At 41.6% G+C, this 22,671-nt stretch overlaps 1 protein-coding gene across 1 annotated transcript in view; it reads right to left on the bottom strand.

Moving 5' to 3' along the window:
- Positions 1–7,270: 7,270 nt before the first annotated feature.
- PROCR (protein C receptor) overlaps positions 7,271–22,671 on the bottom strand; it is a 34,219-nt gene continuing 18,818 nt past the window's right edge. Inside the window, exon 4 of the mRNA XM_042230086.2 lies at positions 7,271–17,417. Within this exon, the coding sequence (XP_042086020.1) occupies positions 17,371–17,417 (47 nt within the window). The 3' untranslated portion in view covers positions 7,271–17,370. The remainder of the gene's footprint in view (positions 17,418–22,671) is intronic.

Raw genomic sequence — 22,671 nt, 5'->3', positions numbered from 1 at the left:
TTTTATAAAATGATGCTGATATTACTGCATAAGGTTGCTGTAAGGATGAAGTGCTTGGCACCTAGTAGGTGTCGCATATTAGTTCCCCTCCCAGCGTACAAAATAATGACCAGAGGAGGCAGAGAGATTAGTCAGGAGATTTCTGGAACTGTCTAAATACAAGGAAATGATGGTAACAGACAGAATTAGCACTTATTGAATGCCTACCATGTATCAAGTACTGGTTTAAGTCCTTTAATGTTTTGTATCTCTAACCATGTTTCATAAGTGGCAGAGCCAAAGCAATCTGATTGCATAACTCTTTTTTTCTTTTAGAATGAGGCCATAAAAAAAGACATTTAAGAGATACTGAACAAAGGAGAGAAGGAAAGGAGTTTGGAGTAATGGCAAACCCAGAAAGATGGGTGATGATATCTTTACAGACTTGTCATAAGGAGGTACAGGCTTGAGGGAATCAACAAGGAGTTTGGTTTTAGGCTTGCTGTGGTTGAGATGACCCCTGAGATGGGTACAGCAATGAGTTCAGAGGAGGATGGAGAATAGATATTTTGGAAACATCCAGGTTAGTATGATAGCTGAATCTGAAGGATAGGAGTAGAAAAGAGAAAAGATTGAGGAATCAGGGTTGTGAAGTACATATGTGTTAGTTGCTCAGTCATGTCCAACTCTTTGCAACTCCATGGACTGTAGCCTGCCAGCCTCTGTCCATGGAATTCTCCAGGCAAGAATACTGGAGAGGGGTGCCATTCCCTTCTCCAGGGGATCTTCCCGATCCAGCGATCAAACCCGGCTCTCCTGCATTGCAGGTGAGTTCTTTACCATCTGAGCCACCAAGGAAGGAAGAGAAGGATTTCAAAGCAAGAGAGAGGTGTTGGTAGTGTCAGGGAGATTACAGAGCTGGAAGACTACATCCACACCATTTGCTTGAACAGCTCATAGTCTAGGAGGGAGACAGACATAAGCAAGTCATTTTGGTTATGTGATAAATTACAACAGAAATGAGAACAAACTCTTATGGAAACACTGAGGAAAGAGCAACAGACTGCTCAAAGTTAGAAGATTTGGGAGCGGGTACATTTCAGAAGGAGTAAATAGCACATTCAAGGAGTGAAAGGAAACAGACTGGACTGAGAGTCTAAGGACAAGATCTGTCTTATTCATCTCCTTATTCGTAAGGCCAAATGCTCATTGAAATGCAAATGAGAATGTAGGGCTCCAGTGGTCCATGAGCCAGCTTCCAAGGGTGGTGGACATGAGTGGCAGTAGGTAATTGGTGATAAAGAAAGAAGAGGCTGGATGCTTATAAAATGTCACCCTAAGGTAGGTCCCTAGTAGGAAAGGTCTAGCGAGCTTTGTGAAGCCAGCCCATGAGGGGGTTTAGCAGGCTTCAGAGTGACACTCTAAGATGCGGTCACTAGAGGGCTGACTTCTCTTTTCCCCTCTTCATGGAAAAAGCACTGGGCTTAGTCAGTCAGAAACCTGGATTCAGTATTGGCTGTCACTAATTTGTTGTGCCACTAAAGATTTGTTGTCACTAATCTTTGGGCAAGTCATTTCATCTCTTTGAGCCTTGGTTTCCGCATTTGTAAAGCAAAACTAAAGATCCTGACTTCTCCACTTCATGCAGAGGACCACATAAACGCTTGGGATACACTTTGTAAACTAAACAATTAATTGAGCAGATGTTAGGAAAAAGTTACATATTGATAACCTTATCAAGAGGCATTATTTTCATCAGTGCTAGAGCTCCCTATAGGGAAACTGGAACCCTCTCTTTCCTTGACCTCCTCTCTTAATTTTTTGTTCAACAAATATTTCTGAGATATCATTTGGGTGCTAGCTGGGGTGGGGGACATAAAGGAGATTAAGTTATAATTGCTTCCTCTAGAAACATAGTCAGTTTTGGAGATAGATACATAAATAGACACCAAGCAGATAAAATAGTATGTCCATCACCTGACGCAAGGAGCCAGCTAAAAGACCCTTCAGTTCAGTTCAGTCACTCAGTCGTGTCCGACTCCTTGCAACCCCATGAACTGCAGCACGCTAGGCCTCCCTGTCCATCACCAACTCCCAGAGCCTACCCAAACTCATGTCCATTGAGTCAGTGATGCCATCCAACCATCTCATCCTCTGTCATTCCCTTCTCCTCCTGCTCTCAATCTTTCCCAGCACCAGGGTCTTCAAATGAGTCAGCTCTTCACATCAGGTGGCCAAAGTATTGGAGTTTCAGCTTCAACATCAGTCCTTCCCGATGTTGGGAAATATGAAAGCAAAAGGAGAAGGAGGTGGCAGAGGATGAGATAGCATTACCAACTCAATGAACATGAATTTGAGCAAACTGCAGGACATAATGAAGGACAGGGGAGCCTGGCGTGCTGCAGTCCATGGGGTTACAAAGAGTTGGACACGACTTAGCAACTGAACAATAGCAAAATGAAGAGGAATCAACAAAAGACACTGAAAAAGAAGAAACCCAGGAGAGTGAGAAACTCTGGAAGAAAATATTTTAAGAAAGAATGAACAATTGTGTTACATGTTGCTTACAGATCTAATCATATGCAGATTAAGAAATAGTCATTGGACATGTAAGTAAACTAAATGTCCATTAGTAGGTGAATGGATAAAGAAGATGTGGTACGTACATTGAATGGAATACTGCTGCTGCTGCTAAGTCGCTTCAGTCGTGTCCGACTCTGTGCGACCCCACAGACGGCAGCCCACCAGGCTCCCCCATCTCTGGGATTCTCCAGGCAAGAACACTGGAGTGGGTTGCCATTTCCTTCTCCAATGCATGAAAGTGAAAAGTCAAAGTGAAGTCGCTCAGTTGTGTCCGACTCTTAGCAACTCCATGGACTGCAGCCTACCAGGCTCCTCCATCTGTGGGATTTTCCAGGCAAGAGTACTGGAGTGGGGTGCCATTGCCTTCTCCAAGAATGGAATACTACTGAGCCATAAAAGGAATGAAATAATGGTTTTGGCAGCAACATTGATGGACCTAGAGATTATCATACTATGTGAAGTTAAGTCTAAAAGAGAAAGACTAATACCCTATGACATCACTTATATGTGAAATCTAAAGTAGGACACAAAGGAACTTATTTACAAAGCGGAAACAGACTCCCAGACATAGAGAACATTCATGATTATCAAGGGGGAGGGATGTAGGGGAGCGGTGGATTGGGATCTGGGGATTAGCAGATGCAAACTCTTATATATAGAATGGATAAGCAACAACCTACTGTATAGCATGAGGAACTATGTCCAATAAGCCATAATGGAACAGAATACGAAAAACAATATGCATTTTAAAATGATCCTTGTATTAACTGATGTGGAGGAGTCAGTGATCTTGAGAAGAGCAATTCTGGGGCATGTAAGGGATGGAAATCTGATTTGGAGTAAGTGCAAGAGAATAGAAGAGGAATTGAAAATGTTGAGTGTGTATATATACCTTTTTCAAGCTTTGCTACAAACGGAAGGAGAACATGTGGCAGCTGGAGAAGTAAGTAAAGTCACAAGAGGGTCAACTGTTTTTGTTTGTTATCAATATGGGAGAAATAATGATTAGATGCTGACAAAGAATGCTCCAGTAGAGAGAGAAAATTTGATGCTGCAGGAGAGGGGGAGCATTGCTGAAGCCACGTCCTTGAACACACACGTATACATGTGGAGAGCTGGCTATGAGCCAGGACGCTTCATCCACAGTTAGAGGGGAGAAGAGGGTTTGTAGGAGTGCAAGCTTGGTGCCAGAGTGGCAGAGAGTAGAGGGGAACTTGCACTTATTGGCTGCTTGCTTTTGTCCAGCATTGTGCTAGGTGCTCTCCTCATAATAGTCTTTGATATAAGAGGGAGATGGATTATAAGGCTGTTGGCACAAAGGTACAAAAGTTGAGAACTGCACTAATGTTCCTAAAGTTTTAAGACACTCTGCTCTGTGTGTTCCCTCCCATAGAACTTTTTCTTTTTTTTTCTAGATCACCTTGGCTTCTCATTGCAGATATCAGAATGCCTTCCATTTGGTGATAAAGATACTTTGCTTGGCCAAGCTTGAGTTAATCCTTGACTCAAACTTGAGAAAATCCTTTCCTGGGACCATCTGTGTACATGTCTTCGTAAACATCTAATTTTATTTTTAAAATAGTTCTTTTTTTAAAAAAAAAAACACTTGTTTTATTATTAATATTGTTATTTCATTTATTTCTCTATTTTTTGGCCGTACCATGTGCTATGTGGGATCTTAGTTCCCCTACCAGGGATTGAACCCTTGTCCCCTGCTTTGGAAGCTTCGGAGTTTTAACAACTGGGCCCACCAGGGAAGTCCCATAAATGTCTAATTTTAGCAGGAACCCAGCTAAGTCAGTTTAACTAGAAGCCTCCCCTCTCCTCAATATCTGATTACCCTCAATATTTAATCAGGTCCCTTATCCTCCACTATCTCTCAGGTGATGTCTGATTACCCTGGCTTATCTTTAGCAGGAATCCTGTTAGGTTGCTTTAACCAGAATCCCCTTACCCCTGCTGTTTCTTAGCATCTTCTAGTAATTTTCTATTCCCTGCTCTTTGCCAACAAATTCCCACTTGCCCATTCTGCATTCATAGTTGAGCCTAATATCTCTCCCCCAGGGCAAAATTCCATTGCAGTGGACCATATATCTATTGTGATAGTTCCCCTCGGAGAATAAAGTCTTCCCTACAGTGCTTTAACAAGTGTCACTGAATATTTTTCCCCTTTAACACTGAGTAGGAAGAAAGTAACTTGTTAGCTCAACGGCAGTTTAGAGATGCCTGCTTCTTCTAAAGAAGAAAACCGTGGAGTCATGCCCACAGTCTGCAGCACTGGGCTGTTCTTGGTACTGAAGGGCCCTGGGCCTGAAACTAGGCAAATTTACCCAAAAGATAATGACAGAAAGAAAATAGAGGAGAATGGTGTTCTGATTTTGAGTCTGAAAGGAAGTATAGCTGGGAGGTTGGAGGGCATGATCCATCTCAGGAAGTCCTAATTTCTCTCCTCCCTCTGAATTCCTAGTACAGCAGCTGATATTTAATGAGGGCTAATTATGTGCAAAGCAGTTATCTTCATTACATCACTTAGTCTTCACAATTATCCTGTGAGGCAGATTCAAAGAAAGGATGAGAGGAGAAGTGACCTACCTGATGATACACCTGGAAAATGGCAAAAGCAAGACTAAAACCCAAGTGTCTGACACTAAAGCTTGTGTCTTTAACTCCTTGTTCCTTTGTACATTCACAAATCACTTTAAAAATTCTATAAACATTACTAAGCATTACTATTCTGAAAGGTGCTATGGTGAATGAGACTGTCTGCAGGTAGAAGAGCTAAGACTTGAGCATGCATGTGGGCGTGCAAAGTCGCTCAGTCCTGCCCGACTCTTTGCAGCCCCATGGACTGAAGCCCATCAGCCTCCACTGTCCATGGGATTCTCCAGGCAAGAATATTGGAGTGGGTTGCCACGCCCTCCTCCAGGAGATCTTTTAGACCCGGGGATGGAACACAGGTCTCTTACGTCTCCTGCACTGGCAGGCGGGTTCTTTACCACTAGCGCCACCTGGGAAGCCCTTGAGCACAACCTGTGTCAAATGACCACAAAAAGTTACAACATCCTCTAAGATTTCAGAGAGGGTGAGGTCACTCTGGCTGGGGAAAATCAGAGATCAACAAGGCTTCCAAAAGAAACAGCATTTGAGATGAGCCTATCTAACCAAGTAATATGTTTAAAACTAATTGTTTCATGTGCAATATACACTGACCATTACCACACATGTGTTTAAAACTTATAAACAATGACAAGAGTATGTGAAGTTTTAATGGGCAGAAAGTGGGGATTAAGGCATGGAGGAAGGAAAGGATCTGATTGTTCAAGATATAGAGAGGTCTTGGTTCAATCTTCTACCTCTGTCTCAGAATCCAGCCTCAAATAACTCCGGGTTATTTTCCGCTTAGATTTTTTTCCCTTAGGAACATCCTCAAAGTGATGTGCATTCAATAAAACACACTCAGTCATTTAAGAAAGTGAGGAAGTACTTTACAAACTGTTAGGAAATTCTTTCCAAAATAAGATGTTAAACGAAGGAAAGTGCAGAATACTGGGTATAATGGGGAAAAAAGAGTGTGTGTGGATATGTGTGTGTGTGTATGTGCAATCCCTTGTTTACAATAAAATATGGAAAGATACCCAGGGCACAGATAATAGTGATTGCCTTCCTAGAGAGGAACTATGTGGCTTGAGGATATGGTGAGAGGAAGATTTTCACTGTATACTTCTATGACTCTTTAACCATGTAGGTATATTATCTATTAAAACTATATACATATAGCGACTTCCCTAGTGGTCCAGTGGTTAAGGTTTCACCTTTCAATGCATAGGGTGTGGGTTCAATCCCTGGGTGGGGAGCTACGATCCCACATGCCTCAAGGCCAAAAACCAAAACATAAAACAGAATCAATATCATTACAAATTCAATAAAGACTTTAAAAATGGTCCACATCAAATATAAATAAGTAGATAAATAAATGGGCTTCCCTGGTGGCTCAGATGGTAAAGAATCTGCCTGCTGTACGGGAGACCTGGGTTCGATCCCTGGGGCAGGAAGATTCCCTGGAGAAAGGCATGGCAACCCACTCCAGTATTCTCACCTGGAGAATTCCATGGACAGAGGAGGCTGGCAGGCTACAGTCCCTGGGGTCGCAAAGAGTTGGACATGACTGAGTAACTAACACTATCACTTTCTTTCAAAGGAAAATAGGTACCAAGTGTAGCTCCTGCAGAGGTGGGGACAGAAAAGCAAACTTAGTTACAGACAAGCAAAGCTAGGAGCACTTACAGTAAAAAAAAAAAAGAAAGAAAAGCTAGGAATGTTCAGACCTGCTCACTGTTCTATCTAACTTCTATCTAGATAAATAAATAAATTTAAGTTGAACTTCTGAAAAACTAAGTGTATTAGTCTCTAAAGGACATTACCTGAAAGGAGGGTGTTTATATTATGATAAGGGGACTTCCCTGGAGATCCAGGGGTTCAGACTCTGCCCTCCCAAGGCAGAGGGTGAAGATTTGATTCCTGGGCAGGACCAAAAACTCACATGCCACCAGTGGTACAGCCAAAATAGTAATAATAATAAATAAATATATTATGATGTGGTAGAAGCAACAGCAGTTCACTTAGGTGATCAGTTTTGAAATTTCAGTCCTTGATTTTCATCGCCAAAAAAAAAAAAAAATCAGAAGTAAAGTAAAAAGAAAAAAACCAATACGTTAAAGGTGAAATATTTATTATTAATATTCTTAACATAAGACAGCTCTTTAGAAACCAATAAGAAAAGGATCCATGACCAAGCTCAGAAATGGCAAAGGATAAAAGGGGCTTCATGTGAACAGAAACATGGGCTTATGCTCTTCTTTTTAAAGTCCAACTTCATTTGTAACTAGAGAAAGGCAAATTGGAACAATGAACTGTTGCCTTCTCACCTGTGAGACTACAAACACCAAAAAGCTGGATATTACAGAGTGTTAAAAAGGGCATGGTGAAAGTACTTTGAGAAAGAATATAAATTGGTAGGTTCTCTTTGGAGCACAAATTAGTGATGCTTTTCAACCTGGAAAATAAGAATGTGCTTTTGACTCATCAATTCTCATTTGGAGAATTTATCCTAGACGGATAATTCTTACGTATGTACTCAGACAAACGTATAAAATTATTCATTGCAGCATTCTTTGTTACCTGAAAGGAGGGCATTTATATTATGATATGAGGACTTCCCTGGAGATCCAGTGGTTAAGATTCTGCCCTTCCAAGGCAGAGTGTGAGGATTTGATCCCTGGGCAGGAGCAAAAACACATGATCAAAATCAACCTAAATATTTTCCAACTGGGGAAACTGCTACATCTAAACAGAGGAGTGCTAGGTAGGTGTTGAAAGGAAGAGTGTGCTCCCATATGACTGTTATGACAAGATGAATTTACCTCCTCTCATTATCTGCTGTTTGGACTACAGTGTGCTACCAGATTTCCCTGCCTTTATCTTGCAGGACTTGCTACATAATGTGCAGGCCCAGGGCACAAGAGGAAATTTCAGGGCCCCTTGTTTAAAAACCATTATGAATTCCAAGATGACGACAGCAGAGCATTAAAACAAGTGTGGGGGCCCTTTTCAGTGTGAGGCCCTGTGTGACCACAGAGATTGCACATCCAGGAAGCTGGCTTTGCTCCAGGAGTGACAGCTTAGACACTGGCTGCCAAAATGGCATGCAGTTTCCTCTGCCTCTACCATCTTTCTACCACCATCTGATGCCTGTCTTGTCTGTTAAGAAGTAACTCAAATTACGGGGGAAATTTTCCCTTGCACTCTCTCACCCAAGACACTCTTTCTTCACTGCTACTCCAAAGCTTCTAGATTGTTTTATTAACTTTTTTTTTTTTCCCCTTTTTGGCTGCAGGTGGGACTTGTGCCCCCTGAATTGGAAGCGCTGAGTCTTCACTACTGCACATCCAGGGAAGTCCCTGTTTTATTAACTCTTTAACACAGTGTATTATGATTATTTGTTTCAAAATCTCTCCCTCTAAGCTTCTCAAAGGTTTGGCTTATGCTTGTTTGCATAACCCTGGAACTTCATACATTGCCTGGACATAGGAGGTGAGGAATGAATGAATAGGAGTGGATAAGTTGGGGGTGTGTGTTAAATTATCAGTCATATGGTTTCACGCTTATATTTTGCCTTTATGTTGCTAAATCAGATTAGATTCTAATTTCACTGAGGTCAGCAGGCCCCGATGACTGGCTTTTGATTCTAAGAGCCATGATAGTTTCAAATGGTCCCCTGAAGGGGAAGAAGGGGCTTGAAGCCTTTGGAGGAACTGAAAGTCTTTGGAGGACCCCCCCAAGTCACCCACCCCTATCTCTGCATCTCCTTTTATACCCTTCAGGCATTTAAAAATAGGGGTTTGATTTCACCAGGTCCAACTGACCCCATCAGTCAGTTCCAGGAACCAGGCAGTAGTTTCAGATTGCCTTTAATCCTTTGTAACACTGGCTTTCAAATGGAGGTATGTGATACCCCTATGCTATAGGGACTTCCTATGGGGTTCTCAAGTACTCATCATTTTTAAGGGAATTTATTTCCAGATCCTCTACTTCTGTATATATTCTACCAGAGAAAGTTCTGGGCTAGAGGCTTCAAGCTGGCTTTTGCTTCATAATTGTAGTTCTGCTAGCCTTCATAAGAAAGGCATATCCTGGGCCAATCTGAATCTTACTGTGGTACCAATTGCCTGGGGCAATTAAAAATACATTTATTGCCTGGGGCAACAAAAAATCCTGGAAGTGACAAGGGGGCAGCATTTCCCTGAGTATCAGTTTCTGAGAAAGATCTTTTCTTTTTAAGTATTAGTGTAATGACCTATAACCCTATTAGTTTCAGTATACAATATAGCGATTGATATTTCTATATATTACAAAGTAGTCACCACAATAAGTCTAGTACTATCTGTCACCATACAAAGTTATAACAGTGTTACTATGTTCCTTATGCTGTGCATTTCATCTCTGTGACTCATTTATTTCGTAACTGGAAGTTTGTACTTAATCTTCCTCACCATATTCCCTCCTCTCTGGCAACCACCTGTTTGTTCTCTGTATCTATGAGTCTATTTCTGTTTTGTTATGTTTGTCCATTTGTTTTGTTTTTTAGATTCCATATATAAATAAATCATATGGTATTCGTCTTTCTCTGTCTGACAACTCACTTAGAATAATACCCTGTAGGTTTATCTATCCATGTTGTCGCCAATGGCAAGATTTCATTCTTTTGACGGCTGAGAAATATTCCATTGTATATATACACCATATCTTCTTCAAACGTTCATTTGTCAATGGATATTTAGGTTGCTTCCATATCTTGGCTATTGTAAATAATGCTGCTATGAGCATTGGGATGTATATCTTTTTTAATTTATGGGTTTTTTCTCCCCCCACAAAAGTACCTAGAAATGAAATTGCCAGGTCACATGGTAGTTCTAGCTTTAATTTTTTGAAGAACCTCCATCCTGTTTTCTGTAGCGGCTGGACCAATTTCACTCCTACCGATAGTTCATGAAGATTCCCTTCTCTCCACTTTCTCATCAACATTTATTTGTTGTCTTGTTGATGATAGCCATTCTGATAGGTGGGAGGTAATATCTCATTGTGGTTTTGATTTGTATTTCCCAATAATTAGTGATGCTGAGTATCTTTTCATGTGTCTGTTGGTCATCCACGTGTCTTCTTCAGAAAAACATCTGTTTGGGTCCCCTGTTCATTTTTCACTTGGATTGTTTATTTTTTTGATGTTGAGTTGTATGAGTTCTCGTTACATTCTGGTTATTAACCCCTTACCAGATATATCGTTTGCAACTATCTTTTACCACTCAGTAGGCTGCCTTCTCATTTTGTTGACAGTTATCAGGGAAATATCTTTTCATTATAGGGGACATCATTTATCAAAATCATGTTGAGTGGTATGTGGAAAAGAAATTGTATGAAGACCATCGGTTCAAAACAACACATTATGGTAGCCTCTGGAGGGTTTCCTAGGAGGTCCTGGCCTGGTCTTCTCAATCTCTGGGCCTCTGCAACTGGACTTCAATTTTATCAGGAGGGTCAGGTAAATAATTTTTACTTGATTTCTTTTTAAAAAATAATTAACTAATATATTTAGTTTGGGCTTCTCTGGGTCTTTGTTGCTGCATGCAGGCTTTTTCTAGTTGCAGCAAGTGAGGAGTACTCTCTAGTTGCCTTGAGGTGCGCAGGCTTCTCTTTGCAGGGGCTTCTCTTGTTGCAGAGCATGAGCCCTATGGTGCTTGAGCTTCCGTAGTTGTGGCACACAGACTTAGCTGCCCCGTGGCATGTGAAATCCTCCTGGACCAGGGATTGAACCTGTGTCCCCTACACTGGAAGATGGATTCTTAACCACTAGACCACCAGGGAAGTCCTTACATGATTTCCTTTTTAAAAAACTTATTTATTTAATTTTCACTTGATTTCCTCATAACTTCCAGTGCAGTTGGCAGTCTCCCTCTTAAAATGCATTCTTCCCAGGGCTTTTGCACCATCATACTCTGATTTACCTTTCTACCTCTACCCTTCACCTTAAGTTTCCTTTTCTAGGACCATCTCTTCCACTTGACCTTTTCAATTCAGGAGTCTTGCACTTCAGTTATAATCCCTCTTCTCTTTCCGTTTCGTTTCTGTTTCTTGTTGCCTTTGGTTATTTGTATTCCTAGCAATTTGTGCTGACAAGTCTTTCTCTGTTGCTTTCGCTTAAAAGCAAGACTTTGAGGGAATTCCAGTGGGCACTGAGTAATATTCTGCAGACCCATAATCCAGCCCCTAAACCCACTTCCCCTCCTCTTTCTGCTCTTTTCTTACTAAGAGATTTCATCCTTTAACCACAATTTTCCATACCAGCTGCATCCCAACAACTCCCAGATTTCTTATTCTAGCCTAAGATCTTGTCCCCAAATTCCTAAATCCTGTTGCTTATTACACATTTATACCTGAAGGTCCCACAGAATTCATGTTAAAAAAACCCAACAACCAAACTCATGTTTGTCCTATTAAGAATATCATCTTCTGCTAAGCTTCCTCAACTGAGTCACAGTATTGCATCGGCCTAGTTCATGCAAGAGGCCTGGAAGGCATCCTTGATACCTCCTTAACCTCCTCCATAGCCAATAAACATCCTATTCCTATGAATTACACTTCATGCATGATTCCCCTAAGCCTCCAGACTAGGCTACATACCTCCATTCTATACCCTCATATAGCACCTTATACTTTATAATACTTATTCAAATTGTAACTATATAATTATTTGTGGAAGTCTCTCCCCTCTTATGTCATAATCTCCAAAAGCACAAGGACCATGCCTGCCTTTTTTCTGACACATGGTAGGATCTCAATAAATATTTGTTGAAAGAAAGAAAGTGAAAGTGGCCCAGTAGTGTCTGACACTTTGCGACCCCATGAACTATACAGTCCATGGAATTCTCTAGGCCAGAATACCGGAGTGGGTAGCCTTTCCCTTCTCCAAAATGAAAGTGAAATTTGCTCAGTCGTGTTGACTGTTTGCGACCCTGGGTCCATGCAATTCTCTGGGCCAGAATACTGGAGTGGGTAGCCTTTCCCTCCTCCAGGGGATCTTCCCAATCCAGGGATAGAACCAAGGTCTACGGCATTGCAGGTGGATTCTTTACCATCTGAGCCACAGGGGAAATCCAAATTTAATTTTGTTAATTTAACAAATACGAACACAAATTGTAGTAGCTATGCCTGTCTTGGGCCTAATGCTATGTGCCCAGTAGGGGGCAGCAGAGTACAGCTAATGGAACGCATCTCGTCCTTGGTTGTTGAAAAGGGTGACTCTGAGGAAATGATTGAACTTTTCTGAGACTCTATTTTCTTCCTCGGAAATTAAGGTTAATTCTTGTCCCCACAGGTCAAAAGAGATAAGTAGATATAAAAGGGCTTTAGTGCAAACAAAAGAGAGTGTTATTGGAGTCAGTTATGATAAATATTTGTTGAATAAACGGAGACAGAGGAAGAGGATCTGGTTACACTCTGGAACAGATGTGAGTGGAGACTGGACAGTCAGAAGAGATGGAATGAAAGTTCAGGGAAGAGGCTGGCCTGAGTCCAGAGCCAACCGGAGGCAAAGCTGTGAAGTTAACACAGTGCGCTCTTGGCAGGCTCCTGTCTCTGCTCTGATTACTGCCTGCGCCCCCTTCCACCTCTGCCCTCTAGTGCCCTATCACTCACTGCGCTGTTGCAGCCCATTCTTTCCCTTTCCTTTCATCAAAGTACGTCTGTCCTGTGTCCCAGCCCCTCAGACGCCTGCGCATTGCCATCCACAACGACAGCCAGTTAACCCAATAAGGGGCCCTGGCTAACACGGCATGGCAGGTAGTATCTTATTTTATTGCCCCCAATAATAGGAGTTGGACTTTTTCTTTTTAAAGAAATTAATTAACTAATTACTTTTTTAGGAATTTGACAAAGACACTTGCTTCTTGGAAGAAAAACTATGACAAACCTAGACAGTGTATCAAAAAGCAGAGACATCACTTTGCTGACAAAGGTCATATAGTCAAAGCTATGGTTTTTCCAGCAGTCATGTATGGATGTGAGAGTTGGGCCATAAAGAAGGCTGAGCACCGAAGAATTGATGCTTTCGAACTGTGGTGTTGGAGAAGACTCTTGAGAGTCCCTCGGACAGCAAGGAGATCAAACCAGTCAATTCTAAAAGAAATCAACCCTGAATACTCGTTGGAGGGATGGATGGTGAAGCTGAAGCTCCAATACTTTGGCCACCTGATGTGAAGATCCGAGTTATTGGAAAAGACCCTGATGCTGGGAAAGACTGAGGGCAGGAGGAGAAGCGGGTGACAGAGGATGAGATGGTAGGATGGACTCAATGGACATGAATTTGTGCAAACTCCAGGAGATAGTGGAGGACAGGGAAGCCTGGAGTGCTGCAGTCCATGGGGTTGCAAAGAGTTGAACACAACTGAGCGATTAAAAAGCAACTCAAAAAGAATACATTCTAGGGACTTCCCTGGCAGTCCAGTGGTTAAGATTCCATGCTTCCAATGCAAGGGGCATAGGTATGATCACCGGTCAAGGAGTTAAGATTGATCACTGGTCAATGCTTCTCAGACAAAAATTTTTTTAAAAAGAATAAATTCCAAATGATGAAGCTTTAGCTTCTGTGGAATAAGAAAAAATGGAAAGTTAACAAGGATTAAGGCAGTCCTACAGAGTATGAGGTGGTTGCATAACATCATTGACTCAATGAACATGAGTGAGCAAGCTCCAGGAGGTGGCAAAGGACAAGGAAGCCTGGCGTTCTGCAGTCCATGGGGTCACAAAGAGTCGGACACAACTGAGCGACTGAACAACAAATCTTGGTCTCAAGAAAAATAATTATACAAATACAGAATCTGCTAGATGTGCCTTGAAAGCAACATGAGAAAATCTTCTTAAAAAATTCATAAAGATATACATCCATCCATTCTTATAATAAATGTATATGTATCCATATATACAACTTAATTGTAGTTATTATCAGTACAGTTGACTTTTTGGTTTATAGCTGTGTGAGTTTTGACAAAGGTACCGTCATGAAACCAACCACTACAGTAAAAATACAAAATGGTTCATCATTCCCTAAAAATGTCCATGTATTGGGACTACCCTGGTGGTCCAGTGGTTAAGACACCAAGCTTCCACTGCAGTGGGGCCCGGGTTAGATCCCTGATTGGGGAACTAAGACCTGAATTCCACATTTGTTGTTCAGCCGCTCAGTCATGTCTAGCTCTTTTTGATCCCATGGATGGCAGCATGCCAGGCTTCCCTGTCCTTCAGTGAAGATTGTTGAGATTTCTGAAATATCTGAGGTCGTTGAGATTTCTCCCAGCAATCTTGATTCCAATTTGTGATGCATCCAATTAATAAATACATAAAATAAAAATATCTTTTTAAAAAAAGGCCCATCTATTAACCCTTTGTAGTCCAAACTGTCTTCCACCCTTAAGCCCTGATCACACTGATGGTGTCTTTAGCCCTATAGTCCAATTTATCAAGTTTTCCTTTAATGAACTTTAATTTTGCATTTAAGAATTCTGTCTAAAGTGACAAAGGTTTTTCTCCCTTGCTTTCTTCTAAAAGTCTCATAGGTTTTCATTTAGGTCCAAGATTCATCGCAATTAAATTTAAAAAATAGAAAGTGTAAGATACAGGTCAGGTTCACACGTTTATATAAGAAAGTCCAGTTACTCTAGCATCATTTGTTGAAAAGGTAATCTTTCCCATCACACTTTTGTAAAAAAACCAACTGACTGGATTTGTGTCAGTCTGTTTCTGGACTCCCTGTTCTGTTCTATCGATCTATGCATCTATCCTTTTGCTAGACTATGCTACATTTATCAATGTAGTGGTATTTCTCCACCACTGTTCTACTTTCCCCAAATTGTTTTAGCTTTCTAGTTTATTTGCTTTTCCATATAAATTTTAAAATCAGCTTATTGATATTTACAAAAACTCCTGCTGGGATTTTGATTAGGATTGTGTTGAGTCTGTATGTCAATTGGGGAACTATTGACGTCTTAACAAAATTGAGGCTTCCAACCAATGAACATGTTGTATTGCTTTGATTTCCTTCACTGATGTGTTTTTCAGCATAAAGATCCATCATATATTTTGTTGTATTTATCCTTAAGACTTTCATTATTTTGGTGCAACTGAAAATTATTATTTACTTAAATTTGTTGGGACTTTCCTGGTGGTCCAGTGGCTAAGACCCCACACTCCCAATGCAGGGGGCCTGAGTTCAATCCCTGGTCAGGGAACTAGATCCCACACACCACAACTAAGAAGATCTTACATGCCCCAATGAAGATTGAAGATCCAGAGTGCTGCAACTTAGACAAGGTGCAGCCAAATAAATATTTTAAAAAATAAATTAATTTTCCAATTGCCGGTATATAGACATATAATTAATTTTTTTCAATTTTATTTATTTAGGCTGTGCCATGTCTTATTAATAGTTGTGGCATGCAGGATCTTCAGTTTCGGCATACACACTCTTAACTGTAGCATGTGGGATCTAGTTCCCTGACCAGGGATCGAACCTAAGGCCCCTGCATCTGGAGTTCAGAGTGTTAGCCATTGGACTACCAGGGAAGTCCAACATATAATTGATTTTTATATTATGACTTTGTATCCTGTGACTTTGCCAAATTCATTAACTAGTTTTAGGAACTTTTTTTTGTAGATTTAATAGAGTTTTCCATATAGACAATTACGTTGGCTATTAATGGAGACAGTTTCATTTCTTCCTTTCCAATCCATGTGTCTTTTTTCCTCCTTGCCTTGTTGCATTAGTTAGAATTTTCTGGATAATATTGAATAGGCAAGAGTGAATATTGTTCTCAGTCTTAGGGAGAAGTCATTCAGTCTCGAAGGATGATGCCCATTTGCTGACTGTCCTTCTTTTAGGTTAGGGAAGTTTCCTTCTATTCCTAGTTTGTTGTGAGATTTTATGATAAACATGTTGAATTCTGTTAATGCTTTCCATCAGTTGAGATTAACGTGTTTTTTTCTGTTTTAGTCTGTCACTGTGGTAGTGGGTAAAGAATCTGCTTGCACTGCAGGAGACCTGAGTTCGATCCCTGGGTCAGGGAGATCCCCTGGAGAAGGAAATGACAAACCACTCCAGTATTCTTGCCTGGAGAATCCCATGGACAGAGAAGCCTGGCAGTCCATGGGGTCGCAAGAGTTGGACATGACTTAGCAACTAAGTCACCATGGTGAATTACATTAATTTATTTTTGGATGGTCTATCAGCATTGAATTACCTTGAGTAAACTCTGATTCATAGTGAATTATGATCCTTTTTACATGTTTCTGGATATGATTTGCTAGTAGTCTGTTGAGAGCTTTTGGTCTATGTTCATGTGGAATGTTGGTCTGTAGTTTCCCTGTAATGTCTTTTTTTGTTTGTTTGTTTTTTTTTTCATTTTGGTGTCATGATAATGTCGGCCTCATAAAATGAGTCGCACAGTGTCGCTCCCTTTTCTCTTTTCTGGGAGGGTTTGTGTAGAACTCTACCACTTTGTCTACTAAACACTTCCTCAAGTGTTTGGTAGAATTTGCCAGTGAAACCATCTGGATCTGGTATTTTCTTCGTCTGTGAATTCAATTTTCTTACATATTGTCCCACGGTTCCCCAAATGGTTTTCTCCTCTGTGATGTCTTTTATAAAAATTAAATAAATTAATTAACTTTTGGCCACGCTGGGTCTTCGTTGCTGCGCGGGCTTTCTCTAGTTGCGGTGCGCAGGCTTCTCGCCGCAGTGGCATCTCTTGTTGTGGAACACGGGCTCTAGGGCGTGAGGGCTTCCGTAGTCGTGGTGCCCGGGGTTAGTTTCCCCGCTGCCTGTGAGATCTTGCCGGACCAGGGACTGAACTGGTATCCCCTGCATTGGCAGGTGGATTCGTAACCACTGGGCCCCCAGGGAAGCCCCATATTGTGGCTTTAATTTGCATTTCTTAGAGTCACTTTTTTATTCCTCTATTTCTCTCATGTCGCATCCAATCTGTCAGTAAATTCTGTCACCTCTGTCTTCATAGTATGTCCAACATCCGAGTACTTTCACCATCTCTCTTCACACCCTGGTCCACGGCACCATCGTTTTTCACCCATATTATTAGCATAGCTTCGTAACAAGAGTGTATGTGTCCGTGGGGCTCCCTGAGTGTGTCTCTGCTCCCTGAGCTCTCTCTTCGCCATGGTAGCCACAGTGACGCTCTTCAAACAAAGTCAGATCACATCACTCCTCTTCTCAAAAGCCTCCAATGGCTTCCCATCTCACTCAGCATTAAAAAAAAAAAAAAAGTAGTTATAATTGGCCTCCGAGGCCCTTCATGATCCTGCTGCTTCTTTTCTCCTTGGCAATATCCCCGCTCCCCAGATAAACACACTTCCTAACACACACAAATAAATGAAACTTAGCCCTCAGGACTTTGGCAGTTGCTCTGTCTAGTCAGATTAGATTGTTGCTCCCACAGCCATGTGATGGTTCATTCTCTCTCTTCCTTCAGATCTCAGCTCAACAGTCAGATTTTAGAGGTCTGTCCTGACTGTGCTATACAAAACAGCAACTCATCACCCCTGGCACTCCTTATCCCTTTGCTACTGTCCCTCACCTCCTTTACTGTTTCTTTTATAAATTAATTTTTATTGGAGTATAGTTGCTTTACAATGGTGTGTTAGTTTCTGCTATACAGCAAAGTGAGTTAGCCATACGTGTATACAAATCCCTTCCCTTTTGGACTTCCTTCTCATTTAGGTCACCACAGTGCATTAAATAGAGTTCCCTGTGCTACACAACACGTTCTCCTTAGTTATCTATTTAGTATACGGTATCAGTAGTGTATATATGTCAGTCCCAAACTTCCAGTTCCTCCTACCAGCTCCCCTTCCGCACTTGGTATCCATACATTTGTTCTCCACATCTATGTTCTTTTACTTTCCTACCTAGCAGTCGACAGTAAGTTCTACAGGACAGGGGCTTGATTTTGTTCTCTATTACAGTCCCAGCTCCTCCACACTATGTCTTTTTGGAATAAATTGACAAGTTGCGGTAAATTCAGAAAAATAATACCAATATACTAAAAAGCCACGTCACGTAAGAAACCCTTGAGGGAACCAGAGATGTTTAACTTAGAGAAGACTTGGGGGAATAGGATCACTGTCCTTGAAGCTATGCAGGGCTGTCACATGTGATTTTGGAGATCAGAATTTAGACCTGACCCGTTTGAAGGCTTTTAGTGACAGGGAGCTCCCTACTGGGTGAGGCTGCCAGTTCTTTCATTGGAGTGCTCTGCTAGAAAGTTACACTGAAGTAACATTTATTCCTCTTATTCAACTCTTGGCGACCCTATGGACTATAGCCTGCCAGGCTCCTCTGTCCATGGAATTCTCCAGGCAACAATACTGGAGTGAATTGTCATTTCCTTTTCCAGGTTATTGTCCCTACCCAGGGATTGAACTTCGGTCTCCTGCATTGTAGGCAGATTCTTTACCTTCTGAGCCCCCAGGGAAGTTCTAAAATCTGTTCTCTAGAGCTCCACAGATCAAATATCCTTCCCTCTTCACCTGTTACTGGATGGAATGAGATACCATGGGAGGGAATTCCTGGAAGTCCAGTGGTGAGGACTCCAAGGTCTCACTGCTAAGAGCCCTGGTTCAGTTCCTGATTGGGGAACTAAGAATCCACATGCTTCAAGGTGCAGCAAAAAAAGAAGAAGAAAGAAAAGAGAGAGAGACCAACGGATATGCCTGAGGAAATTTTAAAAACTAAAGAAAAAAAGTGACAAGATTTCTGTTTCGTAGAAAGGAATCCATGCTAAGTCGTTTCAGTTGTGCCTGACTCTTTGCAAACCCATGGACTGTAACCCACCAGGCTCCTCTGTCCATGGGGTTCTCCAGGCAAGAATACTGGAGTGGGTTGCCATGCACCCCTCCAGGGGATCTTCCCAACCCAGGGATAGAACCCACATCTCTTATGTCTCTTGCATTGGCAGGCGGGTTCTTTACCACTAGCATTGCCTGGGAAGTACATACACACACAGAATTGTTGCTGGTTTATTTTGGTGGAGAGGGCTTTGGAGAGGAAAGAGAAGGAAGGGAGATGAGTTGATGGCTCGGGACTGGTATCTTGGGGAAAAGGACAGAAATATCTACAGGAGAATTTGATTAAGTGTCTGCTAATGGCATCATGATAATTTTTACCAGGCTCTCCATTAATTAATCAGTAAAATATCCCTGCACTGTAGAACTGAATCTATTTGAGGAGGGAATATACAGAAATCTTGAGTCTGGTAAGTGTGGAGTGAGGCTGAGGCTGTTACATGTAGGTCCACATACTCCAGCCCTTCAGCTGTACGAGGGGATATCAGAGGAAGCAGAGTTTGGATTCCGAACACTCCAAGTGAGAATAATAACATCTGCCAGGAAATGAGAATAACAACATCCATCAGGAAATGAGAATAATAACATCCACCAGGAAATGAGGATAATACCTGCTCTTCTTTCCTAATAAACTTATTTGGCAGATCAACAAAAATTTTAACGAGATAATAGAATAAAAATGTTTCTGTACTGATAAAACTGTATACAAAAGGAATTATTATTACTATTAACTAAGCAGAAGACTGGATGACATAACTTCATTTCTCAAAAAATCTCAATTTATTCATTCATCTAGCCATTTGTTGTCTTTCTTCTAAATTCCTGGCACTGTTCTAGTTACTAAGGCTACAAGGACGAACAAGCGTGTTTGATTTCCCTAGTTCAGTTCAGTTCAGTCGCTCAGTCGTGTCTGACTCTTTGTAACCCCATGAATCACAGCACGCCAGGCCTCCCTGTCCATCACCAACTCCCGGAGTTCACTCAGACTCACGTCCATCGAGTCCGTGATGCCATCCAGCCATCTCATCCTCTGTCGTCCCCTTCTCCTCCTGCCCTAAATCTTTCCCAGCATGAGAGTCTTTTCAAATGAGTCAGCTCTTCTCATGACGTGGCCAAAGTACTGGAGTTTCAACTTCAGCATCATTCCTTCCATAGAAATCCCAGGGCTGATCTCCTTCAGAATGGACTGGTTGGATCTCCTTGCAGTCCAAGGGACTCTCAAGAGTCTTCTCCAACACCACAGTTCAAAAGCATCAATTCTTCGGCACTCAGCCTTCTTCACAGTCCAACTCTCACATCCATACATGACCACAGGAAAAACCATAGCCTTGACTAGACGGACCTTAGTTGGCAAAGTAATATCTCTGCTTTTGAATATGCTATCTAGGTTGGTCATACCTTTCCTTCCAAGGAGTAAGCGTCTTTTAATTTCATGGCTGCAATCACCATCTGCAGTGATTTTGATTTCCCTAGAGGAGGAACTAATTACCTACTGCCTGTAGAATTAAGTGTAACTTCTTAGCATGGCATTCTTTCCTTCTTTCTTTTTAAAATTGGCTTTGCTGCCCAGCATTCGACAAGGGATCGAACCCGCGTCCCCTGCAGTGGAAGCACAGATTTTTAACCAATGGGCCACCACAGACTGGCCCCAGCATGGAGCTCTTAATCTGGTACTTAAATGATCCATTTTATGTCCCAAGACATTTATGTAGACTATATTCAGAGCAGCCAGATCAGACCATTTATTATTTTCCAAACATATGGTGCTCCTTCACCCTGTTTGCCTTTATGCTACCATATCCATCCACAATCCACTCATTATTCATTCATCAAACAATCATGTATTGGACTCTGTTGTCTCAGAGGCCTCTTAGGCTTTCTTCATTTTCTTTTTTCATTCTTTTTTTCAATGTTTTGTTCTGTGGCACTGATTTCCACAGTTCTATCTTCCAGGTTACTTATCTGTTCTTGGAAGTGAAAGTGAAAGTTGCTTAGTCATGTCTGACTCTTTGTGACCCCATGGACTGTACAAGTCTATGGAATTCTCCAGGCCAGAATATTGGAGTGGGCAGCTGTTCCCTTCTTCAGGGGGTCTTCCCAACCCAGAGATCAAACCCAGGTCTCCCATACTGCAGGTGGATTCTTTACCAGCTGAGCCACAAGAGAAGCCCACATCTGTTCTTAGGCCTCAGTTATCCTGCTGTTGATTCCTTCTAGTACATTGTTCATCTCTGTTTGTTTGTTCTTTAGTTCTTTTAGGTCTTTGGTAAACATTTTTTGCATCTTCTCCATTCTTTTCCCAAGATCCTGGATCATCTTTACCAACATTAATCTGAATTCTTTTTCTGGAAGGTTGCATATCTCCACTTGGTTCAAGATGGTGGAATGGAAGGATGTGTGCTCATCTCCTCCTGGGAGAGCACCAAAATTGCAACTAGCTGCTGAACAACCATTGATAGGAGGACACTGGAACCCACCAAAAAAAAGATACCACATGTCCAAGACAAAGAAGCTGCTGCAATGGGATGGTAGGAGGGGCACAATCATAATAAAATAAAATCCCATACCCTCCAGGTGAGCTACCCACAAACAGGAGAACAATAACATCAAAGACATTTTTCCACTGTTGAGAAGGTTCTGAACCCCATGTCAGCCGTTCCATCCTGGGGATCCAGCAAAGGGACTGGGAATCCCCAGGGAATCTGACTTGGAAGGCCAGCAGGACTTGATTACAGGACTTCCACAGGACTGGGAGAAACAGAGACTCCAGTCTTGGAGGGCACAAATAAAATATTACGTGTACCAAGACTCAGGGGAAAGGCGCACTGACCCCACAGGAGACTGAACCAGACCTGCCTGCTAGCTTGATTAGGCCCCATTTGTTTATTTTTACTTTTATTTCTGTTGCCTTGGGAGACTGACCTAAGAACACATTGCTACAATTTATGTCAGAGAATGTTTTGCCTATGTCCTCTTACAGAAGTTTTGTGGTGTCTTTTCTAATATTTAAGTCTTCAAACCATTTAAGTTTATTTTTGTGTATGGCATGAGGAAGTATTCTAATTTCATTTATTTATATGCAGCAGTCCGGCTTTTCAAACACTACTTACTGAAGAAACTGCCTTTTCCCCATTGGATCATCTTGCCTCCTTTGTCAAAGGTTATTGACCATAGGTGAGGGGCTTTATTTCTGGGTTCTCTATTCTGTTCCATTTATCCATAAAACCATACATATTGAATTAAATTAAAAGGAGGGAGAAGACTGCAAGCCAAACTACCCAGAAGGAGGCTTTGAGAATATATGAGGGCATTACTTGTTTAAATTTATTCCAGATTTGTTTACTTATTGTGTAAACTCAAATTGGGCCTTCAATAGGCTGGCTACTGATGGGTAGGCCTAAGCCAAACATTCTGCGGTTGTTCCAGGAAGAAGAATGGGATTTCTAAAACTCTTACAGTTCCCAAATGCCAGCTGTCTGGACTTAGGAACTTAAAATTCTCGTTATCAGAGCTGGAAAGTAACTCAGAAATTTAAGTTCTCTTTTGGCAGAGTGTGACTTAGCCAAGGTCACATAGCTATGAACAAATACTCACATGTATAAGCATAGGCAACAAAGTGAAGTGAAGTCGCTCAGTCGTGTCTGACTC

Source organism: Ovis aries, chromosome 13 (assembly GCF_016772045.2).
Source record: "Ovis aries strain OAR_USU_Benz2616 breed Rambouillet chromosome 13, ARS-UI_Ramb_v3.0, whole genome shotgun sequence".
Classification (NCBI taxonomy): domain Eukaryota; kingdom Metazoa; phylum Chordata; class Mammalia; order Artiodactyla; family Bovidae; genus Ovis; species Ovis aries.
Note: the sequence above shows the minus strand (reverse complement) of the source record. Positions and strands in the feature narration are given on the sequence as shown.